Source organism: Lygodium microphyllum, chromosome 28, assembly GCF_053477565.2.
Source record: "Lygodium microphyllum isolate KBCC chromosome 28, Lygodium_microphyllum_v1.1.10, whole genome shotgun sequence".
NCBI lineage: Eukaryota > Viridiplantae > Streptophyta > Polypodiopsida > Schizaeales > Lygodiaceae > Lygodium > Lygodium microphyllum.
Window position 1 is genome coordinate 69837099 of NC_141162.1, and position 27267 is coordinate 69864365.

The following is a 27267-nucleotide window of genomic DNA, read 5'->3' on the forward strand; positions in this document are numbered from 1 at the left end:
AGTCTCAAAGTATCCAAGTCTAAATATACATCTTTGAAGGGAGATAATAGTAAGCTTGCTCGTCAGTTTTATGGCCCTTACCACATCTTCAAGTTAGTGGAAAAGCTTGCTTATAAGCTTGAATTGCCTTCTTCACGTACATCATGATCTCTTCCATGTCTCTCAATTAAAGAAGTGTGTGAGTCCAAACCACTTATTAGTGCCATTGTAGATCATTGTTCATCATGACTTATTTTTGACACTTCCATATCGAAAGCTGTTTTGGAAGAGTTCTCTCCAATCAATGAAGGTGACCTTATCATTTATAAGCCAAGAAAAGTCATTGGAAAGAGAGAGAAAGTTTTAAGGAAATAACATTGCTGAAATATCTTACTAAATTGTAAGGTTTTCCTCTTGAAAACTCTACTTAGCAACCATCCTCCTATCTTGATACTTTTGCATGGCTTTTACATGAAGAACAGTGAATTCTAGAATAGGGCAGCTTTCTATATTAAAATTCTTTCATGAAAACAATTGGCCTACCTTGGTCAAAATGTCTCTTTTATACATAGACTAGCTTCTACTTGGTGTCTATTTCCTAATGATACATTATTTGATAAATTTTGATATGTCTACACTAGGTTATGGCATTTTTCCTATTAACTACAATAATTGGACAATTATAGGAGTTATACTTATTTCACTGCCTTCAACATTATGTTTCATGAGGGATCTTCTTGGGATTATGGCCTTCTCTATTTACATAGATCTACTTCCTCACAAGCTCTTTGCTATATTCTTTGTAGATCTCATTTTTATTCCAAGCTTTGAGGACAAAGCTTCTTTAGGCCGAGTAGGCATGTAATGAAGCATAGGACTTGGTGGTAGCGAAGGTGTTTTGGTGCAGGCAAAGCTATGTGAAACACAGGTCCATCATTTTTTGCCCATTAATCAAATATTGCTCTTGAGACTTCCTTGTGTGAACCTCCCACTATTGTAAGGGATGAGTATGTTGCTCCACCATTGCAAGGGATGAGTTCCTTGCTGCCATTACCCATTCCCTTGGTGTATTACTTCAGATTAATAATCAAATCATAGGCTATGATCATCTTAATCATGGCTTCCATATTTCCTTGAGTCTATTTGGTATTTCTTTGGCTATGGAGTTTGGCTCTTTTACATTCATGTGCAACACATGTCCATTATCTTTTTGCCATTAATCAAATATTGCTCTTGAGGTTTCCTTGCGTGGACCTCCCACCATTGTAAGGGGTAAGTACCTTGCTCCACCATTCTTGCTGCCATTATCAATTTCCTTAGTGTATTGCTTTAGATTAATAATCAAATCATAGGCTATGATAATCTTGATCATGGCTTCCATGATTTCTTGAGTCTATTTTGTATTTCTTTGGCTATGGAATCTGGCCCTTTTACATTGGTACCAAAGCTTAGATTTTGACCGAGAGTGGCTTTTCATGTCAACGTTTAGTTGCAGTAATTGAAGACATGGAACTATAGTTAGATCTTGGTCACATCATAACTCTGGCTGGCCTTACCATTCTTAACCATGATAATCTTGGAGACTACTGACAAGGTTGTGGAAGAAATGACAGTTGTGATGCTAGTTTAGCAGGTCCTGAACTTTCTGGAGACTAATTTTGAAGTAACTTGGACAATGGAGCCCAATGAGCTTAGAGAAGACTAAATTGTAGTTAACTTTTCAAGAAACCTTGGCTTTCCTCTTCTTGTCCAAGCTTCTCCTAAACCCTCATGAATGGTTTCAGTCCCTATCTTCTTCCCATGGTTTCTACTGCTCACGAGGCTTGCTAAGTATGTTTCTAGGCTTCATTTGAAGGCCAACAAGTACTATATTCAGCAGGTTATAGGCCACATAATAACATATGCAGGTTGCAAATCAGCACCATTTGCACCTAAAAACCAGAGTAAAAATCCTGATAACCAGTGCTATAGAGGCTCAAATCTTGGCAATGTCTTGCTCATTCTCTTCATTAAGGCTTAACGAAGGCTTCTCCACTAAGCACGAAAGATTCCATTCAACTTTGACACTTGAAGCTTCAGCACAGAAGCTGACCAGAAGCCAATACTATTATCTTTTCATAGATTTGGATCAGTAAGTACTATCTACTTCTTGTAACAATCTATCAAGGCTACAATCCACCTCAAATTCTTCATTCTTTCATCATTGAAGCTGGAATCCAATGGACAACAGTAAAGATCTTTGATTACTTCCATATAATCTTCAAATCTTGCTCTATACTCTTGAACATAATCTCTAATCATTGCTTGGAGTTGGAATGGAGTTGGAATAAGCCCTATCTCTTGACATTCAACCCTCCATCTTCCATCTTCTACCCAATTTATGCTCTCTTGAAACCGTTAAAACAGGGCAGCATGAGTTTCAGCTAAATCTTGACTCTTTCAAGAGGCTTTTGGAACTCAATCACTTCAGGGATCATTCTTTCCATTGTATCTTCAAGATTTAGCAAAGATTTTCCCATGGTATCAAGATTAGCTGGGATTGCTCTCTCTTGAACTTCATCACAGCAGGGTACCATGAAATTCCCCTAAATTCTTGGTCAACAATGGTTCTAATCATGCGGCTTTTAGACTAGTCCACTCTTGAAAAGTAAGGAGAAGCTCAAACAACTCATTCTAGGCCAGCATTGATAATTCATGATGGGATTTTTGGAATTTACGCTTTGTTGAAGCAAGAAGCCATGATCAAGATTATCACAGACAATGATCTGATTATTAATTTGAAGCAATACACCAAAAAATTTGGTAATGGCGGCAACAAACTCACCCCTGCAGTGGTGGATTAAGATACTCACCCCTTAGATATGGTGGGAGGTCCACACAAGGAAGCCTCAAGAGCAATATTTGATTCATATTTACTATTTACTATTTAAGTTTATCTAGTTCAAATTCTTCCCTTTGATCTTGCGCACCTATTTTTTCACTTAAACTTGTCACAGTCCAATTACTTTTTCTGGGCAGTAGTTATCACAATCCAATAGCTTTTCATGGAAAGATACGTAAATTTCAGAGCTAAGGCGATATGCCTATGACTTCCTCACAAGCAATGCCACCCAACACGGTTGAAACTAAACAAAACAAAGCTTCCAATTGGAGGCCTCATAATAGACACACACTTACGTGGGTTGTGCATATATTTCATTATCAACAAGTTGCTGTAACTGAAGCCTAAAAATAACTCAATCTTCCAGGAGCTTAATAGAATGTTTACATAACTCTAGCCTTTAACCAAGAAGTTAAACACATGAAATTTTCCAGAGGTGAATTCATCACTTATAAAGCTGAGCACAAATTGCACTATCATATGAATTATACTACAATAGATAAGTGAAGACAAACCAAAATAAAAATTGTCCTAGGCTTGCAGAAATTAACAATAAAAAGAGTATTATGGTTGCAAGGAAATGCACACTTACTTGAAATGAGATCCTTAATATTATATGCACTATAGTACTAGCCATAAAGCTTTTGGTCATTTTGATTTAGTTTGGAATATAATGACTTGCACTCCTTCCTCTTTGTGTTTCCATGCAAATAAGAGCTATTCCTCCAAACACCCTATTTTCTAAAATTTACATTTGTTATGTAGGTTTCTAAGGGTTGCAAAGAAGATCCTAAAATAGCTTCCTTGATAAAAGACAAGGCTTTGTGTCTTAGGATCACAAGACATGAGACTCACGAGATTTTCCATGCTCTGAGCATAGAATAGTTCCTCTAGTCAAGCCGGTGACCCAATCACCATTTTTATCCAGGTGTTCTATTGCAGTCGACACTGAAACCAGATCACCTTGCTCTACATGGGCGCTGCAGGCTAGCACACCAGGTACAAACACCTAGCGAAAACAAAAGCTTAGATCTCAAAAACACAAAGGCCCACAAGCAAATTGTTGAATCATAATCCACATTATTTCTTTGTAATACCATTGCTTTAAATCTGATCATTTACAAAACCAAGTCCATACTACATACAGCAAAAATGGAAACACAAAGAAGATTGGGCTCTATTAATCACTATTCCTACAGTAATATTGCAAAATGAATTCTAAGAAAGCTTCTAATGTCAAGTTCACACAAGCTAGACATTTAGTCATACACTTTGGACCTCCAGCATGTTGAAGGAGCTCTCAATATCTCCCTCAACTTTGGTGGATACATTTTACATTTACAATGCCGATATGAATTCTTATATAGCAAATTATAAATGAGTATTGGGAAGAAAATAATATCATAGGATGCTTGATACTTTGCCTCTACTTAAAAATCCTATCATCCACTTCAACCAACTGAACAAGCCTTAAGAAAAGAGTGACGGAGTATCCACATTATGAGATCTCTGTGCATGAAGCTCATTGGACCAATTTGGATCTCTATGGCTCTGTATTGTAGTACATTTATAATAGAAAATTCTGAGTGATGAAGTACATTGAAGACAACAAAGCACACGTATACTTGCCTCACAAGCCCCTTTAGACAGGAGATCCAATGTGAACTGATGCAATAGTTGTTGCATATAGCCATCAAATATTGCATGCCTGAGTAACGGAGGATTAAAACACAATGGCAATTTGTTCAAGAAACATCTAAAGAGATGGACAAGGTACTTAAGTATCTCAAACACCAAGGGAAAGTGATCAAAAAGCACTTAGTATTGCAAAACCTAGATTTCCAAATCTTCTATCAAAAAAAAATCCTCATGCATTACATACATGCGATCCAAACAACTCCATGTTTCCAAACTGCTGTGATGAATGAAAGGTATAACCATGGTCAAGTGGTGATAACCAAGACCATAGATCCTATTTCAACACCAATGACCCAAAAGCATACCAATTCTAATAGTCACGCCTGTCGATCAAGGCATGTCTGGAATTAGACTAAGATGGATCCACACACATATTGAACTTCCCCCATGGTAAAACCAATCCTTCCAATCAAAAGGCATGAGTGTAATACACCAACCATATTGCTTCCCCATCACATGTAATCTCTACAATAAGAAATCTACCTAATACATCTCTCTTAATCAACATAGATCCAAACCTCTCATGAACAATTAGCAGCACACCAAAATAAATTCTAGCAAGAACGGCAACGTAAAAAAGCTTGAACCATGACAATGAGAGATTCTTCCCACTTTTTTGTGACTCTTAGTAGCACACAAAACATCCAAACCATTCAAATGCAGAATTCACCACATAGCATGTTGTTTACTACATGAGCAAATACCGTGCAGATTCAATATATAGCCATCTTCATGAAGAACCACACACAAATCAAGTTTGAGGCTGAAACTGCCTTTCTTTGGCCTGTGTTTTCAGGGTAGCAACAGCATCCTCAACCAAAAGATCGGTCAGAACAGCAAAGGCATTCTTCCCAATACTATACACATTAGAAGTGGAGGACTGATCTGTATCAACACAAGGCTACAATGTGGATATCTGCACTCCCAAGGAGTACTTACTTTACCACCTGTCCCAAACAATTGCCTTTCTTTTTCCAGAGCATAAATCTGATAGGTTGAACCATATCCAAAATGGACTTCTTTGTCCAAGGAAGTAGTGGCAGAAAGAATGAGATCATACTGATCATTATAAATTGAGCCACTTTTAGTCTAACATGTAATGGCCAACTCTGGGATTTCCAGTACATGAACCTATCATGAATTCGGGAGGCCACCCAATCCAACAAGGCTCGGGAGCAACCTCCACACCAATAGGGTATCCCAAGTGCCTGGTTATATTGCCCCTTATGATCATAATTCCATTCCAGCCCAAGGCTTGCAGATCATTCTCCGTACAAGAGAGAAGGATAGATTTCTGAGTATAAATGTGAAGACCCGATACCAAAGCAAAAAGATTCCAGGCCACCATTGCCCCATTAATATTAATACCATCCGCCTTAAGGAACATAAAAGAATCATCTGCCAAAGATTGACCCACAAGCTGCTCACCGCCAGGAAGAGTTAAGGCAACTATCTCACCTTAAGCTGCCAACTTATCCAGTAATGAGAGCATGGGATGAGTAACAAAAGCAAACAGCAAAGGGCTAAGTGGACAGCCTTGCCGAAGAGGCCGGGATAAGGCAATTTCCTCAGTAATCCCTCCATTAAGAGCAATATGGGCCACATCACCCTGACTGATAGTATCAACTAGAGAAATCATACGGGGCCCAAAACCCATTGTAGACATTAATTGCCGCAATAAAGACCAGCTGACATGATTAAAAGCCTTCTCAATATCCAGCTGAAGCATAACAACCTATTGGCTAGAAGCTTTGGCATAGTCAATTCTAAGCTAAACATTCAAAATGTTGTGCATAATATTCCGACCTTAATAAAACCGTATTGCCGTGGATGAATGAGGAGCGGAAAAACTTTTTGCAATCTGTTGGCAATAATTTTAGAGAAGATTTTATATAACGATCCCATAACAGAAATCGGTCTCCATTGTTTCAAAGAGGTCGGAGAGGGAACCTTGGGCAACAATCTGATGACAGCTTTCTTCCAATCCATAGGCATCATACCAGAGTTCCACACCTGCTGGCACAAGCCTGTTAATGGGTCCTTAAGCTGTTGCACATGGGCTGAAAACAGCTCATTAGGAAGCCCATCCCAACCTGGACTTTTCCTTCTAGGCAAGTGAGCAACACCTCTTCCATTTTATCTTCAGAATTATCAACCTCCATTAGATTCACCCAGTCTGGTTTAACCTGATTAAAAACTAGGTCACAAATATATGTTCGAGCCGACAGAACAGCATCGGAAAGAATCTCTTGCGGACACAACAAGGCCCTGTAAAAGTCAACAATCATCTGAATAATGGAGGCAAGATCAGTCACCATATCACCCTGACCATCTTTTAAGCGCACAATATTTTCCTGGGCATATTTGTGATACAAACAAGCAAAAAATTGATGAGTTCGACAATTGTTGTCGTGTAAAGCTTTAGCTCTAGCCAACAATTTATATTTTGCATATTCCTCTTCCTAAAGAGACTGGACCCTACCTTTCAGCCAATCAGTGCATGTGAGCAAGTCATTGTTAGAGTCCCCAGTCTGACACAGAGACAAGGAATGAGCTAACAAGGATTGAGCATGCTGCAATTCAGTTCGAAACAAGGAAGCATGCTGAATACCATATTGTCGGGATAACACTCGCACATTATCCCTAAAAACTGCCCATGCTTCCATCCCTGTAGAGAGGACCTTGGAGCTAAAAGACGCTATCAATTGCTGAACACCTTCCAAAAACTAATTGTGCTGCAAAAAAGATTGATTAAACCGAAGAGGGAGGCGGGCAAGGAGAGCCTTAAATCCATGAACAAGTCTGTGGCTCATTTCCAAGACCAAAGGGTAATGATCTAACAAGAAATGTTGTTTTTCCAAGCGCATATCGATGATTGCAGGAAGAAAAGAGTCACTTTGATAGATGCATATTCTATCCAGTTGGGCCCAAGTGTTTGGATGCTGACAAGAACGATAAGTGTATCCAGCTTATGATGGATACATCCAGGACCACATGTCCAGTTTCAAGGATGCCGATGCAAGAGTGTCCCAAGCCTCTCGCTCAAGACCATCCATAACCGAATGCGGAGAGGTTGACTTCTCTACAGAAACACATGCATTAAAGTCCCCCATAACGAAGCTTGGACGAGCCATGGCAAGGCAGTGCAGGTCTTCCCAAAGCTGACGACGTTCCCTTACATTAGAAGGAGCATACACGCCTACCATCCACAAAACCTCACCTTCAAAAATTATTTCGAGAATCAAAAATCGGCCACATGGGTCTTGAGAGACCAACGATGGTTGTAGGGAGGATTTGACAACCAACATAACTCCCGATCTGTGTAGAGGATGACCACTAAAGAAAACTACATAATCCTTATATACATATGAAGATCCAGCCAAAGCATGCTATTTATGCTCCACAGCACAAAAAACATCCCATTTTCCAGCTAGCACCACTTTCCACAACCGGTACTGTTTTTTGCTTAAAGAAATGCCTTTCACATTCCACACAGCAATTTTCATGATGAATCACAATTGAAAAGAATTACTGAACTGCCGCTTTTCCTTTCCCTTTTACATCAATAGCTTTGGTAGCCTGGAATCTCTCCATTTCACCTCGAATAACATCAATAAGATCTGCCTTCTACAAACCAGCAATGGAAGCACGAGAGGGGAAGTGCTGGTGCTGGGAGCGGAAACCAATCCGAGGAGGCACAAGCCTCCCACACGCATTGAATCGCAAGGCAAAATCAGAAGGCCTTTTATCTTCTACTGCCGAAGTATGCAAAGATTGGGGTTTCATGTAAAACCCCTTTCCTCTACATTGAAAGGTTTAAGTAATAGGGGGCGGCGGAAGATGGGCAAGAATGGGGTGAGAATCCTATCTTGCATTACGACGAACCACAGTAACCCAGGAATCCTCCTGAAGAGGCAAATTCCACCCATCCGCAAGCAAAGCACGCTCCCCACCACCATGGGAAACGACCTTCTGGCCATCATCCCGACCTTGTTGGGAAAGCTGCTCATGATCAGCCACGGGCTTTTGAAACATCTCTTCAGGGAGATGGTCTTGCATTTCCATATCTGGGTCCATGGGGCATTGCCCTACCTCCATATTTTTGTTGCATTCCGAAATGAAATGGCCTAACTGGCCACATCGGAAACAATGTCCTGCAAAAGTACCCCATTTCAGCTCATACACCAATGTTTGTAACCCTGGAACCTCAAAGCGAATCTTCATCGGGCAGGATTTCCCTATATTCCAAAGCATACATGCCCTATTCCGATTGCGGGAGGCCAACCGAGGTTCTACCAAAACCTCCCCAATGGATCTAAAAACAAGAGGGAGGAGTCTCCAAAGATGGGCAAGGAAATCCACCACCTCGACCCAAATAGGACATGCTTGTCTCAGCACCTCTTGAAACTCAGCCATGGGTCTCCAAGGGACCACATGAACTAATTGCGCATCCATAAACAGAGGAATACGTTGCATAATAAGAGCCCGGACTTCTGCAGAACGAAAAAGAACCTCAAAGAACCCCTTCGGGCCATCATATATCTCTTCCACCAAGGGGACCTACATACGCCCCGAAACATCTTTGGAGCACTGTTCAAAACTGGCAAGCATAGATTGTAGCCAAGCACGAATTCACGTGATCAAAGGAGTCCTTCCGATGGAATAAAATATGGCTGCCCTCTCATGGAAAGCAGCTATCTATTGTAAAACCAGGTCCGGTCCCATGACTGCAACTACTTGTTCCCCATCCAGTAGTGCATTAGCTTTATCCTCATTACAATGGACATAATCTGACATAAGATGATTGGCAGTGGCCAGCATAAACTGTAAAGAACCATCGGGCTGTGAACAGGAAAAATGAACCTCTAGCTGGGACGAATTCGGGCCCAAGACCGGTTCTTCAACCGACATCCTACGACGTTGGCCCATCTCTTCGCTTTCCTGCAATGGCCCAAGTTCATCAGCCGAGGAATCACCATCCGGATCGATAAAGTCTTTGTCATTCCCTTGCCCAATCTGCTAATCGAGAAAGGCCATATCGATGCCATTGGATTCCTACAGATTCGCCATTATAGAAGTAGATGGTGATCACAAGACATGTCACTGTACACTAACAGGCTGTGTCCCACCAGATCTGGACTAGGAGTGACTTCTACAGGCCCTGTGTGGAAACAGTCTGCGCAGGGCTGTGTCCCACCAGATCTGGACTAGGAGTGACTTCTACAGGCCCTGTGTGGAAACAGTCTGCGCAGGAATAGTAAGTGCAAAAGGACTTCTCTCTCCTTCAATCGTTCACGCAGACAGCACACGCATAAGGGATGCCAAATCTGTAGGTCGTACAGAAGAGAGTATGTACAAGGAGCGCAAGGGCAGGTCGATTTACAGGGCTATTAACAGGGCGGGTAGGCGTGACCCATTGTGTATCAGAAAGGGGGGGACCAAGAAGACTGCGCGAGACCCTCCTCCAACAGCGACACTTCTAATCCGAGGCGCAAGCCAGTGGAGACAGAGGATGCAGAGCTGAAGAACAAATACGGTTTCCCCGTTTAATGACATGCAGAAGATGATGGCAAGGTCGCCAAGGCGAGATGTCGAGGCTGGGCTTGATGTTGACGTCAGGGCGGTGGAACAAACCCCACGCTGGTCTGAGGGGAGATCTCCCGCAGCACACAGGGCAGAAGCACGTCACACATCGTGCATCTCTTTTTCTCTCTCTCTCTTTTTTTCGTAAATTCTCTTTTTTTTTTCGTAAAAGGTAATTGTATTAATTACGAAAAATACAAGATTACTTGATTACAAGATAGTTGATGACACTAAGCCATCAGGAGAAAAAGTTCTCTCGCTCGCTCTCTCTCTTTCTGATTACAAGAGGCACGAGGGCCCTAGGCCAATGTGGGGAAAATCCCAGTAGTAATGCACTAAAAAATTACACGAATCATGGCAACGACCCAGAGGCAATTGCCATATGCCAAGGAAGCAAATCCTCCCGAGGGAGTAAGTCGGTGTGTCGGATGAGATCTAACTGCCAGTGCAAGAGGCCTTTAAGCCTGGCAACATGGCGCAGTACATTAGAGGCCGAATCAAAGAGAAAAGCATTGCACGTGGTCCAAATGTGCCAGCATCCCCAGTATCTGAAAAAGTGAAATAATATCTTCATATGCAACTGTGGCGGTGTGGGGTACTTCGGGCGCACAAAAACCCAATCGAAAGGAGTTAGCGAGGAGCCCACCACAGTGCGCCAAATGTGCGACAATAGTAACCAGATATTCTTGGCGAGTGGGCAAGAAAGAAAACGATGTCGAGCCGACTCCGCCGTAGTGGTACAGAAGAAGCAATTGCCATTGGAGATGCGACGCTTGGCAAGGGCCGAGGCAAGAGGAAGACCACCAATCATTACCCTCCAAAGAAAGACCTTGCATTTGAACGGTGCCTTATTCAGCCAGCCCTCCATCAGCGTTGTCTGCCACCCTGTCAGCGATTTCCGCAATCCCTAAATAGTATTAGCTTTGTCACCCAGCCATTGGCGATCCTGAATAAGAAGATGACAGACCTGATTAGTAGAGGCCTTTTCCAGACTCAACCGGCCTGCAAGGTCCCAGTCCTGCCAAGGGCAATCCACCGCCAGGGCAGGAAAGGGTTGCCTGCCCTGAAGCTCCGCCGAAAGCTTTTCCCATAAATCACGGTATACGTGCGGGATCTTGAAAAGTCGCCTAGCAGTCCGAAAGGATACGAGGACGTTGCGCGTGGCAAGGGTAGCATCCGCAACCGACGTCACACCTAAACGGGCCATGCGGTTAAATCGCAGTCTGAGCTGATGTTTATCTTCCCATGAAAGAAGTCTCGATACTGCCAACAATTCCAGCTGAAAGGAGTTAGTCTGCAAGCGGTCCCCTACCGGGTGCCAACGGGCCTTTTGGAGCACCACTTTCCAAGAGTCGACCAAGTGTAGTAACAAAGGGGAAGAGGAGCTCGAAACACGGGAGTCAGCATTAAGGACATGCCACCAGGAGGCCCGAAGCCGGGTATTACCATGGCGGAGCCCGCTGTCCTCAAGAAAATAACAGGCTATGATGGTCCACGGGTGATGATCCACACACATGGCCCGGAAAAGGGACCAACGGAGAGTGAGCATATGATGTTCTGCATCCAAAAGAGCTCCACCACCCATGCGCTTAGGGGTACATGTATGTGACCATGAAATCCAAGAAATGCCTGCCTGCAGAGAATCCTTCTTCCATAGCATGAAACGAATGGGATGAGTGAGAGGCTTCAAAGTAGTAGGCGTCCATGGCAACAAGGGCAGGAAATACGATAGCATTGGGAGCATAATTGACTGAGCCACTTTGAGGCGGACATGGAAGGGCCACGCGTGCGACTTCCAATACATAAACTTTGCCGCCAGTTTTGGTGAAATCCAGTCCAGCAGGTCCTTTGGCCGTACATCCACCCCCACTGGGTATCCAAGATGCCTGACAATAGAGCCACGGGAAACCACCTGGCCTTGCCAGCCTAATGACTGTAAATCAGGCTCCGTGCAACTGAGAATGGCGGACTTAAAGGCATTGATGCGAAGCCCAGAGGCTTGACCAAAAAGCGTCCAAACCTCTAATGCCTTGCGAATGTTGTCCCTGTCCGCCTGCAAAATCATGAAGGTGTCATCAGCCAAAGATTGGCTAATGAAGTGTTGGCCCAAAGGAAGAGACAACCCTGCCAGCTGAGCCGAATCTGCCATGGAAGATAACATTGAAAGGATCGGGTGAGTCGCCAGGGCAAAGAGGAGCGGACTCAAAGGACAACCCTGTCTGACTGAGCGTGCAAGGACAAAGGGCTCAGTAACCCCACCATTGAGCATAACTCTGGATGAAGCCGCAACACTAATGGTGTAGATCAATCGGGACATTCGGGTACCAAAGCCCATAGCAGACATGAGATCTGCAATGAAAGACCATTCCACATAATCAAACACCTTTTCCAAGTCCAATTGAATCAGGACCACTTCCGGACCGGAGTGTCGTGCATAGTCAATAGCCATTTGCACATTTAAGATATTATGCAGAATGTTGCGGCCCTTAATGAAACCATATTGGAGAGGATGCACAATAGCGGGAAGGTGCTTGTGAAGCCGATTCGCCAGCACTTTGGAGTAGATTTTATACATGGAGCCCATCAAAGAGATTGGTCTCCAGTGGTGCAACTTTGACGGCGAAGGGACCTTTGGAATCAGTTTGATAAGGCCTTCTTTCCATGAGGAGGGCATGACCCCCGTTTCCCAAATCTGTTGAAACAATACCACCAATGGCTTCACCAACTGCGTGGCTGAGCTCTGAAAGAATTCGTTAGTGAGACCATCCCAGCCAGGACTTTTATCCGTCGGCAGGTGCAACAAAACATCCATGACCTCCTCCTCGCAAATATCCGCCTCCAAAGTGGCTTGCATATCCAATGGAACCTGCTGGCGGACCAGATGATAGAAGACCGAGCGGGCATGCGTAACCTGGCTGGAAGGCAAGGGGGAAGAACCAAGGAGTTCCATAAAATAATTTCTGCACATATTGACAATGGTCTGCGGATCAGTGACCATGCGACCCTCCGGATCCTGGAGTCTGGTCATATTGTCGCGAGCCGGAGACGCATGCAAGGCGCGAAAGAACTTATGAGACTGGCAGGCACTATCTTGCAAAGTGTCAGTCAAGGTATGCAGCTTGGCCTGCTGATAAGATTTCAACTGAAATACTTGAAGAAGATGGGCCACACGCCTCTCTAATGACAACAGAAAATCATCATCTGGGGAATCCAGGAGCAAGGAGCGGACCAAAGCCAGTAGCTTCTCTGCTGCAGATCGGCGACGGCGACAAAGGGATGCATGATGGATTCCATACTGCCGAGCAACACACCGGACATTAGAGAGCAACCGTGCGAATGAAGGCAAGCCCTCAGCGGCGAAGTCCAATAAGAACCTCTCGATCAATTGCTGCATATAGCCCTGAAAAATTGAATGCTTCAAATAAGAGGAGTTGAAACGTAACGGGAGCCTATCCAGCAACTGCATAAAAGGTGCAATAGATTGTGCCCGCATCTCCAGCTGAAGGGGGAAATGATCCGACAACGCATACTGCTGCAAGACCTTCATTTCCAGCATCTCGGGAAGAAAATCATCCCCCTGCATGATATACATTCTGTCCAGCCGCGACCAAGTAGTGGCATATTGTGCAGAATGAAAAGTAAACCCCGAAAAAGAAGGGTGAAGCCAGGACCAAAGATCCTGCTTAAGAACATGCAAAGCAAAGGAATTCCACACCCGGCTTTCCGGCGCATCCATTACTGAATGCGCTGAAGTGGACTGAGAAGAGTGAGTACACATATTGAAATCTCCCATCAAGAGCCCCCTTCGGCCACGTGACATGGAGGCCTGCAAAGTGGACCAAAGATCCCGTCGGGATGCGGGATCATTTGGCGCATAGAGGCCCAAAAACCATAAAATCTCTCCTTCAAATAAGACTTCGATAACCAGAAAGCGGCCCTGCACATCATTTTTAATAAGGAAAGGCTGATATTTCTCATGGACAATCATCAGTACGCCCGAATAGTGCATAGCATGGGTGCCTGCATAAAACAGACGGAATCCATGACAATCCACAACTTTCCCTGCTTCACCGTGACTTTTGTGCTCAACTGCACACAATACATCCCAGTGATTTTCATGCAACACGGTCCACATGGCATGTTGCTTATGGTGAGAGCAAATGCCTCGCACATTCCATGTGGCTAGCTTCATATCTCTTCAAAAAAGAAAGTCAGGAACGAGGCACCTGTTGCCTCGATTTCACCTTTTCCGCGAGAGCATCCAGGACGCCCTCATCCAGAAAATCAGCCAATACTGCAAAAGAATTCTGGCGACCTGCTTTAGAGGTAGAGGGTAAATCCACTGCCTTGGGAGTGGGGCGGGGATAACGCCGATCCCAGGGAGTAATCACATTGCCTTTGGTATCAAACGCCAGCTTAGTAGCAGGGCCTTTGGGACCATCAGTATAGACTTTCCTTGGAGCCAGATTACGGGGGGCAGACGGTGCCGCAGTACGCGGAGCCTGCTGTGAAGTGACCATTTCTTTTCTGCGCGTATACGTGCGCACGGAATCCTAGGAAACAGGAGGCCTAGGATCTGCCAGGCCTGCATCCAACTTTTTACCTTTTTTTGAACGTGCCTCAATCCAGTCCATGCGACGGGAATCCAAACCCAGGACCGGTTGTTTGCCTTTATCAATGACTTCCTGGGGCGGAACATCAAGCACCATGTCGTCCTTGGGCAGCACAACCTGCGCATCCTCCAAAGACGGTTGCCTTTCAGGGCATTCAGCCATGAAATGCCCCAATTTCCCACATGAAAAGCAGTGCCCCGCAAAGTTGCCCCATTTCAAGCGAAAATGCAGAGGATGCATGCCTGAACAACTGAGGCGAAGCCAGGCGGGCCTTTTCCTGGCCGTGTCCCATAACATGCATAAACGGTTCCGGTTCATTGCCCTGAGGCTTGGGGGAACCAGCACCGTGCCCACAACCGCCATTGCATCCTTCAACATTGGCCAATAGACCGCCAAACAATTTTCCACTTCCACCCACACCGGGCATTCTCGTTGAAGCAGACGCTGGAAGTCGGCCATGGGGCGCCATGGTACAACATGGACCAGGAGACGATCAAAAAATAGTGGCAACTTGGACAGGAGCTCTGCTCGATGCATTTCCGATTTCAAGAGCACCTCATAAAAGCCGCGAGGTCCAAGGAAGATCTCCTCAACACACTCCCCTTGCAATAAATGGTGCATCCACTGGCGAATATACGACAGCACTGGGATCCTGCCAATGAAGAAAAGGATAACTGCACGATCATAAAAGACCGAGAAGGATCTCAAGACTGATTTAGGGTCCACCGTAGCTTCCAGCACATCATCCGTTGCCGCTTCAGAAAAAGATTCAGTATTTTGCTGGACATAGTCGCCAAGCAAAGTATTGGCAAAGTCTAGCAAATGTTCCCAGTCAATTTCCTGCGAATCCACAGGATCAGCGGCCACTTGCGCATAGGAACGTTCCTGAGAACCCATTGGGTCCTCAGAAGTATGCTTGGTGCGTTTGCCAGCAGGCGGCAGTTCAGAACCCGGCAGTTCACAACCCGGAGGCAGCTCCTCCGTGCATGGCACCATATCCTCTCTCTCCTCTGCATCGGAATCAGGGCCAAGGGCTGCCACCGTCTGGTCGAGAAAATCCATATCCAGGCCAGCCATACTGCTGTCTTCTCGTTCGCGCTCTCTCTCTCGCTCTCGCTCTCTTTCTTTCCTGTACTGCGGTGCTGTCGAAGGACGGATTCCACAAACACAGCCAATGAAACCGGAGATTTACCTGTCAGCCTGAGTCGTGGCCTGTCCCAAGAACGCGTGGCAGGGCGCAACCCTAACAGTGCAAGGGCCTGAGGGTGGAAGACAGGTCTGGCAGACGACGGCAGCACGGAATAGTCGAGGGCGCAGGGCAGGGGCCTCGCTAGCAGAAACCCTAAACACAGAGGGCAAACGAACGAAACGCTGGTGCAGAGCCCACCGCACAGGCGGGTGACAACAAGGCGGGCACCGCTGACGATGGGCCAACCACCAGCAGGGCGGGGGACTCAGTCGCGCCCAACGGAACAGGACGCCAGGGGCAGCCGTGGCCAACGGGGCGTCAGGGGCGGGCGACAGGCAACGGGCCTACAGGCGACAGGCAGCTGCAGGCGACGGGCGACAGGCGACGGGCAGCTGCAGGCGACAGGCAGCTGCAGGCGACAGGCAGCTGCAGGCGACGACGTGCACAGGTGCTGACGACGGTGAGCCAGGCTATGGCGGCGCGACAAGCGGCGCGATCTCGCTCTCCGTTCCCATCTCTCTCTCTCTCAATTCTCTCTCTCTCTCTCTCTCTCTCTTTTTTTCGTAAAAGGTAATTGTATTAATTACGAAAAAAATACAAGATTACTTGATTACAAGATACATGACGACAATCTAAGTCATCATGTGAAGAGATTCTAAGTGCTACAAGTTACAACGTCATGGCAAAGATGCAGAGGAAATTGCCCTATGCCAGGGACGTAAGTCCTCCCTAGAGAGCAAATCAGAATGCCGGAGAAGATCCAACTGCCAATACAAGAGGCCCTTAAGCCTGGCAATATGCTGCTGAATATTATAGGCGGAGTCAAAAAGAAAAGCATTCCGGACGGTCCAGTTATGCCAGCAGCCCCAATATCGAAGAAAATGATACACGAGCTTCATATGTGGTTGTGCAGGAGCGGGGTATTTGGGCTGCCCGAAAACCCAATCAAAGGGGCGCAGGGTGGAACCAACCACTCCTTGCCAGACAGCCGACATAAATAACCAGACTTTCTTTGCGATGGGGCAAGAAATAAATTGGTAGCGGGCGGATTCCACAGCAGCGGTGCAAAAGAAACAGTGGCCATTGGAGATTCGTCGCTTGGAGAGAGCCGAAGCAAGCGGAAGACCACCAACCATCATTCTCCAAAGAAAAACTTTACATTTGAAGGGTGTCTTGTTCAACCAGCCCGCCATCACAGTTTCCCTCCACCATGACCGCGATTTACGTAATCCCCATAAAGCATTCACTTTGGTGACGAGCCATTGATGATCTTTAATCAGAATATGATACACTTGGTTAGCAGAGGCTTTGCTTAAGGTCAGCCGGCCTTGTAGGTCCCAATCCTGCCAGGGATGATCCGAAGCAAGGGCAGGAAAGGGTTGTCTGCTCTGGAGCACCCTCAAAAGCTGTTCCCATAAAGGCCTGTAACCACGAGGGATCCTGAAAAGCCGCCTGGCTGTACGAAAAGATATAAGCACATTACGACTGGCAAGGGTGGCATCCGCAACGGAAGACAAACCCAAACGGGCCATCCGGTTGAATTGTGGTCTGAGGTCCTGTTTACCTTCCCATGCAAGTAAACGGGAAACTGCCAGCAACTCCAATTGAAAAGAGTTAGCAGCTAAGCGATCCTCCGTTGGATGCCACTGGGCCTTCTGGAGGACGTGTTTCCAGGAACACACCAAATGAGTGAGCAGGAACGAAGAAGAGCTGGAGAATCGCGAATCAGCATTAAGAACATGCCACCAAGAACTCCGGATCTAGGTATTGCCATGTTGAAGCCCCTGGCCCTCAAGGAAATAACGGGCTATATCGACCCATGGATGATGATCCGAGCACATGGCGCGGAAAAGCGACCAACGGAGTGCCTGCATGTGAGTTTGGGCATCTAAAATAGCTCCGCCACCCATGCGTTTAGGAGTGCACGCATGCGACCAAGAGATCCAGGAAATACCTGCATGCAATGAGTCTTTCTTCCATAGCATGAAACGAATGGACTGAGTAAGAGCATTGAGAGTCGTAGTAGTCCAGGGCAACAATGGTAAGAAATATGTGAGCATTGGCAACATAATAGTCTGGGCCACTTTTAGACGAACATGAAAAGGCCAGGCTCGAGATTTCCAATACATAAACTTAGCCACCATTTTCTGAGAAATCCACTGCAGCAGTTGCTTTGGGGGAACATCAACACCCAAAGGGTACCCAAGGTGCCTGACAATGGAGCCACGAGGAACAACCAGACCCTGCCAGTCCAAGGACTGCAAATCCGACTCCGTGCAGCTGAGAATGGCTGATTTGAGGGCGTTGATGCGAAGGCCGGACGCCTGACCAAAGAGGCCCCAAACATCCAATGCTCTTCGAAGGTTATCCCTGTCCGCACGCAAAATCATAAAAGTATCATCCGCCAGGGATTGGCCAATGAAATGCTGTCCTGTAGGAAGTGACAGTCCTGCCAACTGAGAAGAGGCTGCCATATGAGATAACATTGAAAGAACTGGATGTGTGGCAAGGGCAAAAAAGAGAGGGCTCAAAGGGCATCCTTGCCTGACAGAGCGGGCGAGGACAAATGGCTCAGTAACACCTCCGTTCAGCATGACCCGCGAAGACGCTGCAGCGCTAATAGTGTATATGAGACTAGACATCCGCGGACCAAAGCCCATAGCAGACATAAGTTCAGCAACGAAAGACCAATCTAGATAGTCAAAAGCCTTTTCCAGGTCCAGTTGAATCAGTACGACCTCCTGATTGGAATGCCTGGCATAATCAATTGCCAGTTGAGCATTCAATACATTGTGTAGGATATTTCGGCCCTTAATAAAACCATACTGTAGAGGGTGCACAATGGCCGGGAGATGTTTATGGAGCCGATTCGCCATTACTTTGGAAAAGATTTTGTACATTGAACCCATCAAAGAAATTGGGCGCCACTGTGTCAACTTAGATGGCGAAGGAGCTTTTGGAAGCAGTTTAATGAGGCCTTCTTTCCATGAGGAAGGCATGATCCCCGTTTCCCACACCTGCTGGAACAAAGCCTGCAAAGGTTTCACCAGTTGGGTAGCAAAAGCTTCAAAGAACTCATTAGTGAGACCATCCCAACCCGGGCTTTTATCCTTAGGTAAGTGTAACAAGACGTCCATAACCTCTGCCTCACAAATATCAGACTCCATAGCAGTTTGCATGTCCTGCGGAAGCTGATTGCGGACCAGGTCATAAAAAGCCGAACGGGCCTGAGTAATTTGGGCCGAAGGGGGAGAGGTGAAACCGAGAAGGTCATGGAAATAATTCCTGCACATATGCACAATAGTCTGCGGATCCAGGATAAGGTGGCCTTCTGCATCCTCGAGTCTGGTCATATTTTCTCGAGCAGGAGAGGCATGGAGCGCTCGAAAGAACTTATGGGTCTGACATGCACTATCTTGCAAAGTTTCCGTCAGATGTTGCAGTTTGGCTTGCTGATATGATTTTAACTGGAATGCTTTAATAAGATCAGCCACCCGCATGTCTAGTGCAAGCAGAAATGGATCATCCGGAGTGTCGACCAACAGAGAACGAACCAAAGCCAGCAGATCCTCTGCTGTCTTGCGACGCTGCCGACAAAGCGAGGCATGATAAATCCCATACTGTCGAGCAACCCGTTGTACATTAGAGAGCAATCTTTCAAAAGATGCAGTGCCCTGAGAAGAGAAGTCCAAGACAAATCTGTCAATCAATTGCTGCATATAGCCCTGAAAGAGTGCATGCTTCAGGTAAGATGAGTTGAAGCGCAAAGGGAGTCGGTCCAGAAATCGCTTGAAAGGTGCAATGGGTTGTGCAAGCAGCTCAAGCTGCAGAGGGAAATGGTCTGACAAAGCATATTGCTGCAACACTTTGATGTCGAGCATCTCGGGAAGAAAGTCATCATTCTGCATGATATACATACGATCCAGTCACGACCATGTTGTTGCATACTGAGCCGAATGGAAAGTAAACCCTGTAGAAGACGGGTGTAGCCAGGACCAGAGATCTTGCTTAAGAACAGAAAGAGCCAACCCATGCCACGTACGACTTTCAGGTGCGTCCATCACCGAATGCTCTGATGTGGACTGGAAAGAATCCACACACATATTAAAATCCCCCATGAAGAAGCCTCGTCTGCCAAGTGACAAGGAGGTCTGCAAAGTCTGCCAAAGCTCCCGACGAGATAACGAATCATTCGGAGCATAGAGGCCAACTAACCATAAGATTTCCCCTTCGAATAAAATTTCAATCACCAAAAAGCGGCCATGAACATCATTTTTAATAAGCATAGGCTGATATTTGTCATGTACAATCATGAGCACTCCCGAATAATGCATGGCCTTTGTCCCTGCATAGAACAGTCGAAACCCATTGCAATCCACTACTTTTCCGGCTTCACCGTGACTCTTGTGCTCAACAGCGCACAGGACATCCCACTGATTTTCGTGCAATACCGTCCACATGGCATGTTGCTTGTGGCGAGAACAAATTCCTCGCACATTCCACGTGGCTATTTTCATGTGTAGTTAAAACCAAATCAGGTACGAGGCACAGCTTGCCTCGATTTGACCTTGTCAGCAAGAATGTCCAGGACTCCCTCGTCCAAGAAATCCGCCAACACAGCAAAAGAGTTCTGAGGACCAGATTTGGAAGTAGACGGCATATCTGCTGGCTTGGGGTTGAAGCGGGGGTAACGACGGTCCCATGGGGTAATGACATTACCTCTGGTATCGAATGCCAGCTTAGCAGGGGGACCCTTTGGACGATCTGAATACATTTTTCTGGCGGGCTGATGACGTGGGGCAGAGGAAACCATAGCAGGGGCAGCGCGCTCAGAAGACAACATTTCCTTCCTGCGCATATATGTACGCATGGAATCTTGTGAGGGAGTAGACACAGTATTTTCCATGCCAGCAACAACCCTGTTGCCTTTTTTTGCACGTACTTCCACCCAATCAGTGGCACGGGAATCCAGACCCGAAACCTGTTGTTTACCTTTGGCCAGAACTTGGGGCTGGTGGATAGCATCCAGCGACGGGGCATCACACACCATATCTTCCGTGGGCGGCGCAGCATGGCCAACATCGGAGGTATGTTGTTGTTCCGGGCATTCAGCCATGAAATGCCCCAACTGTCCACAGGAAAAGCAATGCCCTGCGAAATTGCCCCATTTCAATCGAAAGTGTAACGGATGCATGCCCGAGCAATTAAGGCGCAACCAAGCAGGCCTTTTTCTTGCAGTGTCCCATAGCATGCACAAGCGGTTGCGATTCACTGTCCGGAGACTGGGAGGGACGAGAACAGTGCCCACCGCGGCCATAGCATCCTTCAACAGTGGCCAATAAACCGCCGGGCAATTTTCCACTTCGACCCATACAGGGCATTCCCGTTGCAGCAGACGCTGAAAATCTGCCATTGGACGCCATGGAACCACATGAACCAACCGGCGTTCAAAAAATAAAGGCAGTTTAGACAGGAGAGCAGCGCGGTGCGTCTCTGATTTCAACAGAACCTCAAAAAACCCCCGGGAGCCAACAAAAATCTCTTCAACACATTCCCCTTGGAGCAGACTGTGCAGCCACTGGCGAATACGGGAAAGCAGGGGGATTCGACCAGTGAAGAAGAGTATCACAGCGCGATCATAAAATACTGAAAAGGAGCGTAGGACAGTTTTTGGGTCGACGGTGGCGTCTAGAACATCGTCAGGCGCTGAGTCGGAAAAGGCTTCCTGATTGTGTTGAACGTAATCGCCAAGCAACGTGTTGGCAAATTCCAGCAAATGCTCCCAGTCAACATCCTGGGAGTCCACAGGATCCGAAGCAACCTGAGCATATGAACGATCCTGAGGAACACCTATCTCTTCCGGAGTATGCTTGGTACGTTTACCCGCAGGCTGAATGTCGGGACCAGGGGGCATCTCTTCGTTGCACGGAACCATGTCCTCAGGTTCCTCGGCATCAGAATCCGGGCCAAGTGCTGCCACTGTTTGGTCTATGAAATCCAGATCCAAACCAGCCATCGTATGACAATTTGATCTTGAAGGAGGACTGACCCTGTTTTTCTCTCTCTCTCTCGCTCTCTCTTTTTTTGGACGGATCAGTGGGTACTCTGGCCGAGACGCTGTCTCTCTGACAGCCAACGGGCGTGGGGCTTCACAGAAGCTGGACGCCTCAGCAGAAGACGACACGCACAGGCAGGCTGAGCTGCAAACAGCAGTACAGACGAAGGCAGCGGGGCGACTGGTGACATGGCAGCGCGATGGGGCAGGGGACAGGACGGGACAGGCGGCAGGACACGGGACAGAAGGCGGAACAGGAGACGACGGCTCTTGCTCTGACGTCTAGGGTTTTCACTGACGGCGCAGGACAGGGCGTGAGCAGCGTGCGAAGGCGGGCGGAAACGCAGTCGTCGGCGGTGCAGACAGGGCACGAACGACCGACGGGCTGAGGCGGAACGTCAGGCCACGACGGGGCTGACGCGCGCGAGGGGTGACGACAGGCGGGTCGTCAGTCTTCGACGGCACAGGGCTACGCGACGGCAGGGCGTGCAGTACCAGGCGACGCCAGGGCGACAGGAAACGGCGGCACCATTCGCGACGGCATCCCGCTCTCTCTCTCTCTCTCTCTCTCTCTTCTCTCTGTGTCTCTCTCTCTCTCTCTCTCTCTCTCTCTCTCTCTCTCTCTCTCTCTCTCTCTCTCTCTCTCTCTCTCTCTCTCTCTCGTTCTCTCTCTCTCTCTCTCTCTCTCTCTCTCTCTCTCTCTCTCTCTCTCTCTCTCTCTCTGCGCACTGACACAGAGCAGATTGCATAAGCGTTCAGGCCTCCACAGAGTCAATGCAAAGGGTCAGGTCGCCATCGCTCGATCATCTCGCCTCTCTCTCTCTCTCTCTTTGTATAAAGATGTTGTTCATAAATTCTCTCTCTCTCTCTTTTTTTTTTCGTAAAAGGTAATTGTATTAATTACGAAAAAAAGTACAAGATAACTTGATTACAAGATACATGACGCCAATCCAGGCCATCATGTAAAGATGGGCTAAGTGCTACATGTTACAAAGTTATGGCAAGGGGGCAGATGAAATAGCCATAAGCCAGGGACGGAAGTCCTCCCTAGAGAGCAAATCAGAATGCCGGAGAAGATCTAACTGCCAATACAAAAGGCCCTTAAGCCTCGCAATATGTCGCTGAACATTATAGGCGGAGTCAAAAAGAAAAGCATTCCTAATTGTCCAGTTATGCCAACAACCCCAATATCGAAGAAAATGATACATGAGCTTCATATGTGGCTGTGCAGGAGTGGTGTATTTGGGCTGCCCGAAAACCCAATCAAAGGGGCGCAGCGTGACTCCAACCGCTCCTTGCCAAACAGCCGACAAAAAGAACCAGATTTTTTTTTGCGACAGGGCAAGAAATAAATCTGTGGCGGGCTGATTCCACCGCAGTGGTGCAAAAGAAACAGTTGCCATTGGAAATTCGTCACTTGGAAAGAGCCGACGCAAGCGGAAGACCACCAATCATCACTCTCCAAAGAAATACTTTACATTTGAAGGGGGTCTTGTTCAACCAGCCCTCCATCACAGTTGCCCTCCACCAGGACCGGGATTTTCGTAGGCCCCATAAAGCATTGGCTTTGGTAAGTAACCATTGTTGATCTTTGATCAGAATATGATAAACTTGATTAGCAGAAGCTTTGCTTAAAGGCAGCCGGCCTTGTAGGTCCCAATCCTGCCAGGGATGATCTGAAGCAAGGGCAGGAAAGGGTTGTCTGCTCTGGAGCATACGCAAAAGCTGTTCCCATAAAGGCCTATATCCCCGCGGAATCCTGTAAAGCCTCCTGGCTGTACGAAATGAGATAAGCACATTGCGACTAGCAAGGGTGGCATCCGCGACCGAAGACAAGCCCAAACGAGCCATCCGGTTGAATTGTGGTCTAAGCTCATTTTTGCCTTCCCATGCAAGTAAACGCGAGACTGCCAATAATTCCAATTGAAAAGAATTCGTAGTAAAGCGATCCTCCGCTGGATGCCACTGAGCCTTTAGAAGGACCCGTTTCCAGGAAAATACCAAATGATTGAGCAGCGACGAAGAGGAACTGGAGAACCTCGAATCAGCATTAAGAACATGCCACCAAGAAGTCCGGATTTGGGTATTGCCATGTAGAAGCCCATGGCTCTCAAGGAGATAACGGGCTATATCGACCCATGGATGATGATCCGAACACATGGCGCGGAAGAGAGACCAACGGAGTGCCTGCATGTGAATTTGGGCATCTAAAATAGCTCCGCCACCCATGCGTTTAGGGGTGCAGGCATGCGACCACGAAATCCACGAGATACCTGCATGCAATGAGTCCTTCTTCCATAGCATGAAGCGAATAGACTGAGTAAGAGCATTGAGAGTGGTAGTAGTCCAGGGCAATAATGGCAAAAAATATGTCAGCATTGGCAGCATAATTGTCTGGGCCACTTTGAGACGAATATGGAAGGGCCAGGCTTGAGATTTCCAATACATAAACTTGGCCACCATTTTCTGAGAAATCCACTGCAGAAGCTGCTTTGGTGGAACGTCGACACCCAAAGGATACCCAAGGTGCCTGACAATGGAGCCACGAGGAACAACCAGACCCTGCCAGTCTAAGGACTGTAAATCCGACTCCGTGCAGCTGAGAATGGCTGATTTGAGCGCATTGATGCGAAGGCCGGAGGCTTGCCCAAAGATGCCCCAAACATCTCTCTCTCTCTCTCTCTCTCTCTCTCTCTCTCTCTCTCTCTCTCTCTCTCTCTCTCTCTCTCTCTCTCTCTCTCTCTCTCTCTCTCTCTCTCTCTCTCTCTCTCTCTCTCTCTCTCTCTCTCTCTCTCATAAAAGGAAATTGTATTAATTACTAAAAAAAGGTACAAGTTTACATGATTACAAGATACACGATGGCTCTAAGCCACCACGTGCAATCACTCTCGCTCTCTAAAGCCCTAAACTCCAAAAGAGTAACAAAAAGTCATGGCAACGCCACAAAGGAAATTACCATATGCCAGGGAAGCAAGTCCTCCCAGGAAGTAAGTCAGAGTGCCGAATGAGATCTATCTGCCAATGCAAGAGGCCTTTAAGCCTAGCAATATGTCCCTGAACATTAGAGGCTGAATCAAAAAGAAAAGCATTCCGAATGGTCCAATTGTGCCAACAGCCCTACTATCTAAGAAAGTGAAACAAGATCTTCATATGTGACGGAGCCGGTGTGGGGTTTTTGGGCCGCACAAAAGCCCAGTCAAAAGGGCTTAGCGAGAAACCAACCACTGCTCTCCAAACTGCTGACAAGAGTGACCAGATTTTCTTAGCAAGAGGGCAAGAAATAAATCGATGACGGGCCAATTCCACACTGGTGGTGCAAAAGAAACAATTGCCCTTGGAGATTCGACGCTTGGAAAGGGCTGAAGCAAGAGGAAGACCACCGACCACAACCCTCCAGAGAAAGACCTTGCATTTCAAAGGTGTCTTATTCATCCAGCCTTCCATCACACTTGCCTTCCACCAAGACCGAGATTTACGCAATCCCCATGTAGTATTGGATTTAGTAACCAGCCATTGATGATATGTAATCAGCAGATGATACACCTAGTTAGCTGAGGCCTTTTCCAAATTCAAGCGACCTGCAAGATTCCAGTCCTGCCAAGGATGATCCGAAGCAAGGGCAGGAAAGGGCTATTTGCTCTAGAGCACCATCAGAAGCTGTCCCCATAAATCACGGTATCCACGACGGATCCTGAAACGCCTTCTGGATGTACGAAATGATATCAAGACATTGCGACTAGCAAGGGTGGCATCTCCAACTGAAATCAAGCCCAAATGTGCCATACGATTAAATTTTGATCTGAGCTCATGTTTGCCTTCCCAAGAAACTAATCGCGAGACTACCAACAGTTCCTGTTGAAAAGAGTTAGTATCTAATCGATCCTCGGCTGGATGCCATTGAGCCTTCTGGAGAACCAATTTCCAGGAACATACCAAGTGAGCAAGCAGGGATGATGACGGACTAGAAAACCGAGAGTCTGCATTAACAACATGCCATCAGGAGCTCCGAATTTGAGTATTACCATGCACTAGCCCATGATTCTCAAGAAAATAACAGGCTATCAAGACCCACGCGTGATGATCCAAGCACATGGCACGAAAAAGAGACCAACGGAGTGCCAGCATATGAGTTTCGACATCCAAAATAGCCCCACCACCCATGCTTCGGGGGTACATGCATGCAACCAAGAGATCCATGAAATACCTACATGTAAGGAGTCCTTCCATAACATGAAACAAATGCATAGAGTAACAGCATTCAATGTAGTAGTAGTCCAAGGCAGCAATGGCAAGAAATATGTGAGCATTGGCAACATAATTGTCTGAGCCACTTTGAGGCGAACATGGAAAGGCCAAGCCTCTGACTTCCAATACAAAACCTTAGCTGTCACTTTCTGCGAAATCCACTCTAGTAGTTGCTTCGGCCGAACATCAACACCCAAAGGGTACCCAAGATGCCTGACAATGAAACCACGGGGAACAACCGTTCCCTGCCAGTCCAATGACTGCAAATCTGACTCCGTGCAACTGAGAATGGCTGAATTCAAAGCATTGATACGAAGACCAGAAGCATGCCCAAAGAGAGTCCAAACATCTAATGCTTTGCGAAGATTATCCTTATCCACATGCAAAATCATAAAGCTGTCATCAACCAGGGATTGACTAATGAAGTGCTGTCCGAAAGAAAGAGACAATCCAGCCAACTGAGTAGAAGCTGCCATATGAGATAACATTAAAAGCACCGGATGAGTCGCAAGGGCAAAAAAGAGAGGACTCAAAGAGCAACCCTGTCTCACAAAGCATGCCAGGACAAAAGGCTCGGTAAAACCACCATTCAGCATAACTCACGAAGAAGCCGCAACACTAATGGTGTAGATCAAACGAGCCATCCGAGTACCAAAGCCCATAGTAGACATAAGGTCTCCAATGAAGGACTAGTCTAAGTAATCACACGCCTTTTCCAGGTCTAGTTGAATCAAAACCACCTCCTGATTAGAGTGCCTCGCATAGTCAATAGCCAGTTGCACATTCAAGACATTATGCAAAATGTTTCGGCCCTTAATAAAACCATATTGAAGAGGATGCACAATGGCAGGAAGATGCTTATGGAGCCAATTTGCCATTACTTTGGAAAACGTTTTATACAGAGAACCCATCAACGAAATTGGTCGCAAATGTGTCAACATCGACGGCAAAGGAAGTTTTGGAAGTAGTTTGATAAGTCCTTTCCATGAGGAAGGCATGAACCCCATTTCCAAAACCTGCTGAA

General features: G+C 46.6%; 1 protein-coding gene across 5 annotated transcripts in view; it reads right to left on the bottom strand.

The window, feature by feature from the left end:
* Positions 1 to 27267, bottom strand: part of LOC148011578 (NOL1/NOP2/sun family protein) — a 251201-nt gene that overhangs the window by 136304 nt on the left and 87630 nt on the right. For all 5 annotated transcript variants that reach the window (XM_087670922.1, XM_087670920.1, XM_087670921.1 and 2 more), the window contains one exon: positions 3716 to 3869. In XM_087670922.1, the coding sequence (XP_087527048.1) occupies positions 3716 to 3869 (154 nt within the window). The remainder of the gene's footprint in view (positions 1 to 3715; positions 3870 to 27267) is intronic.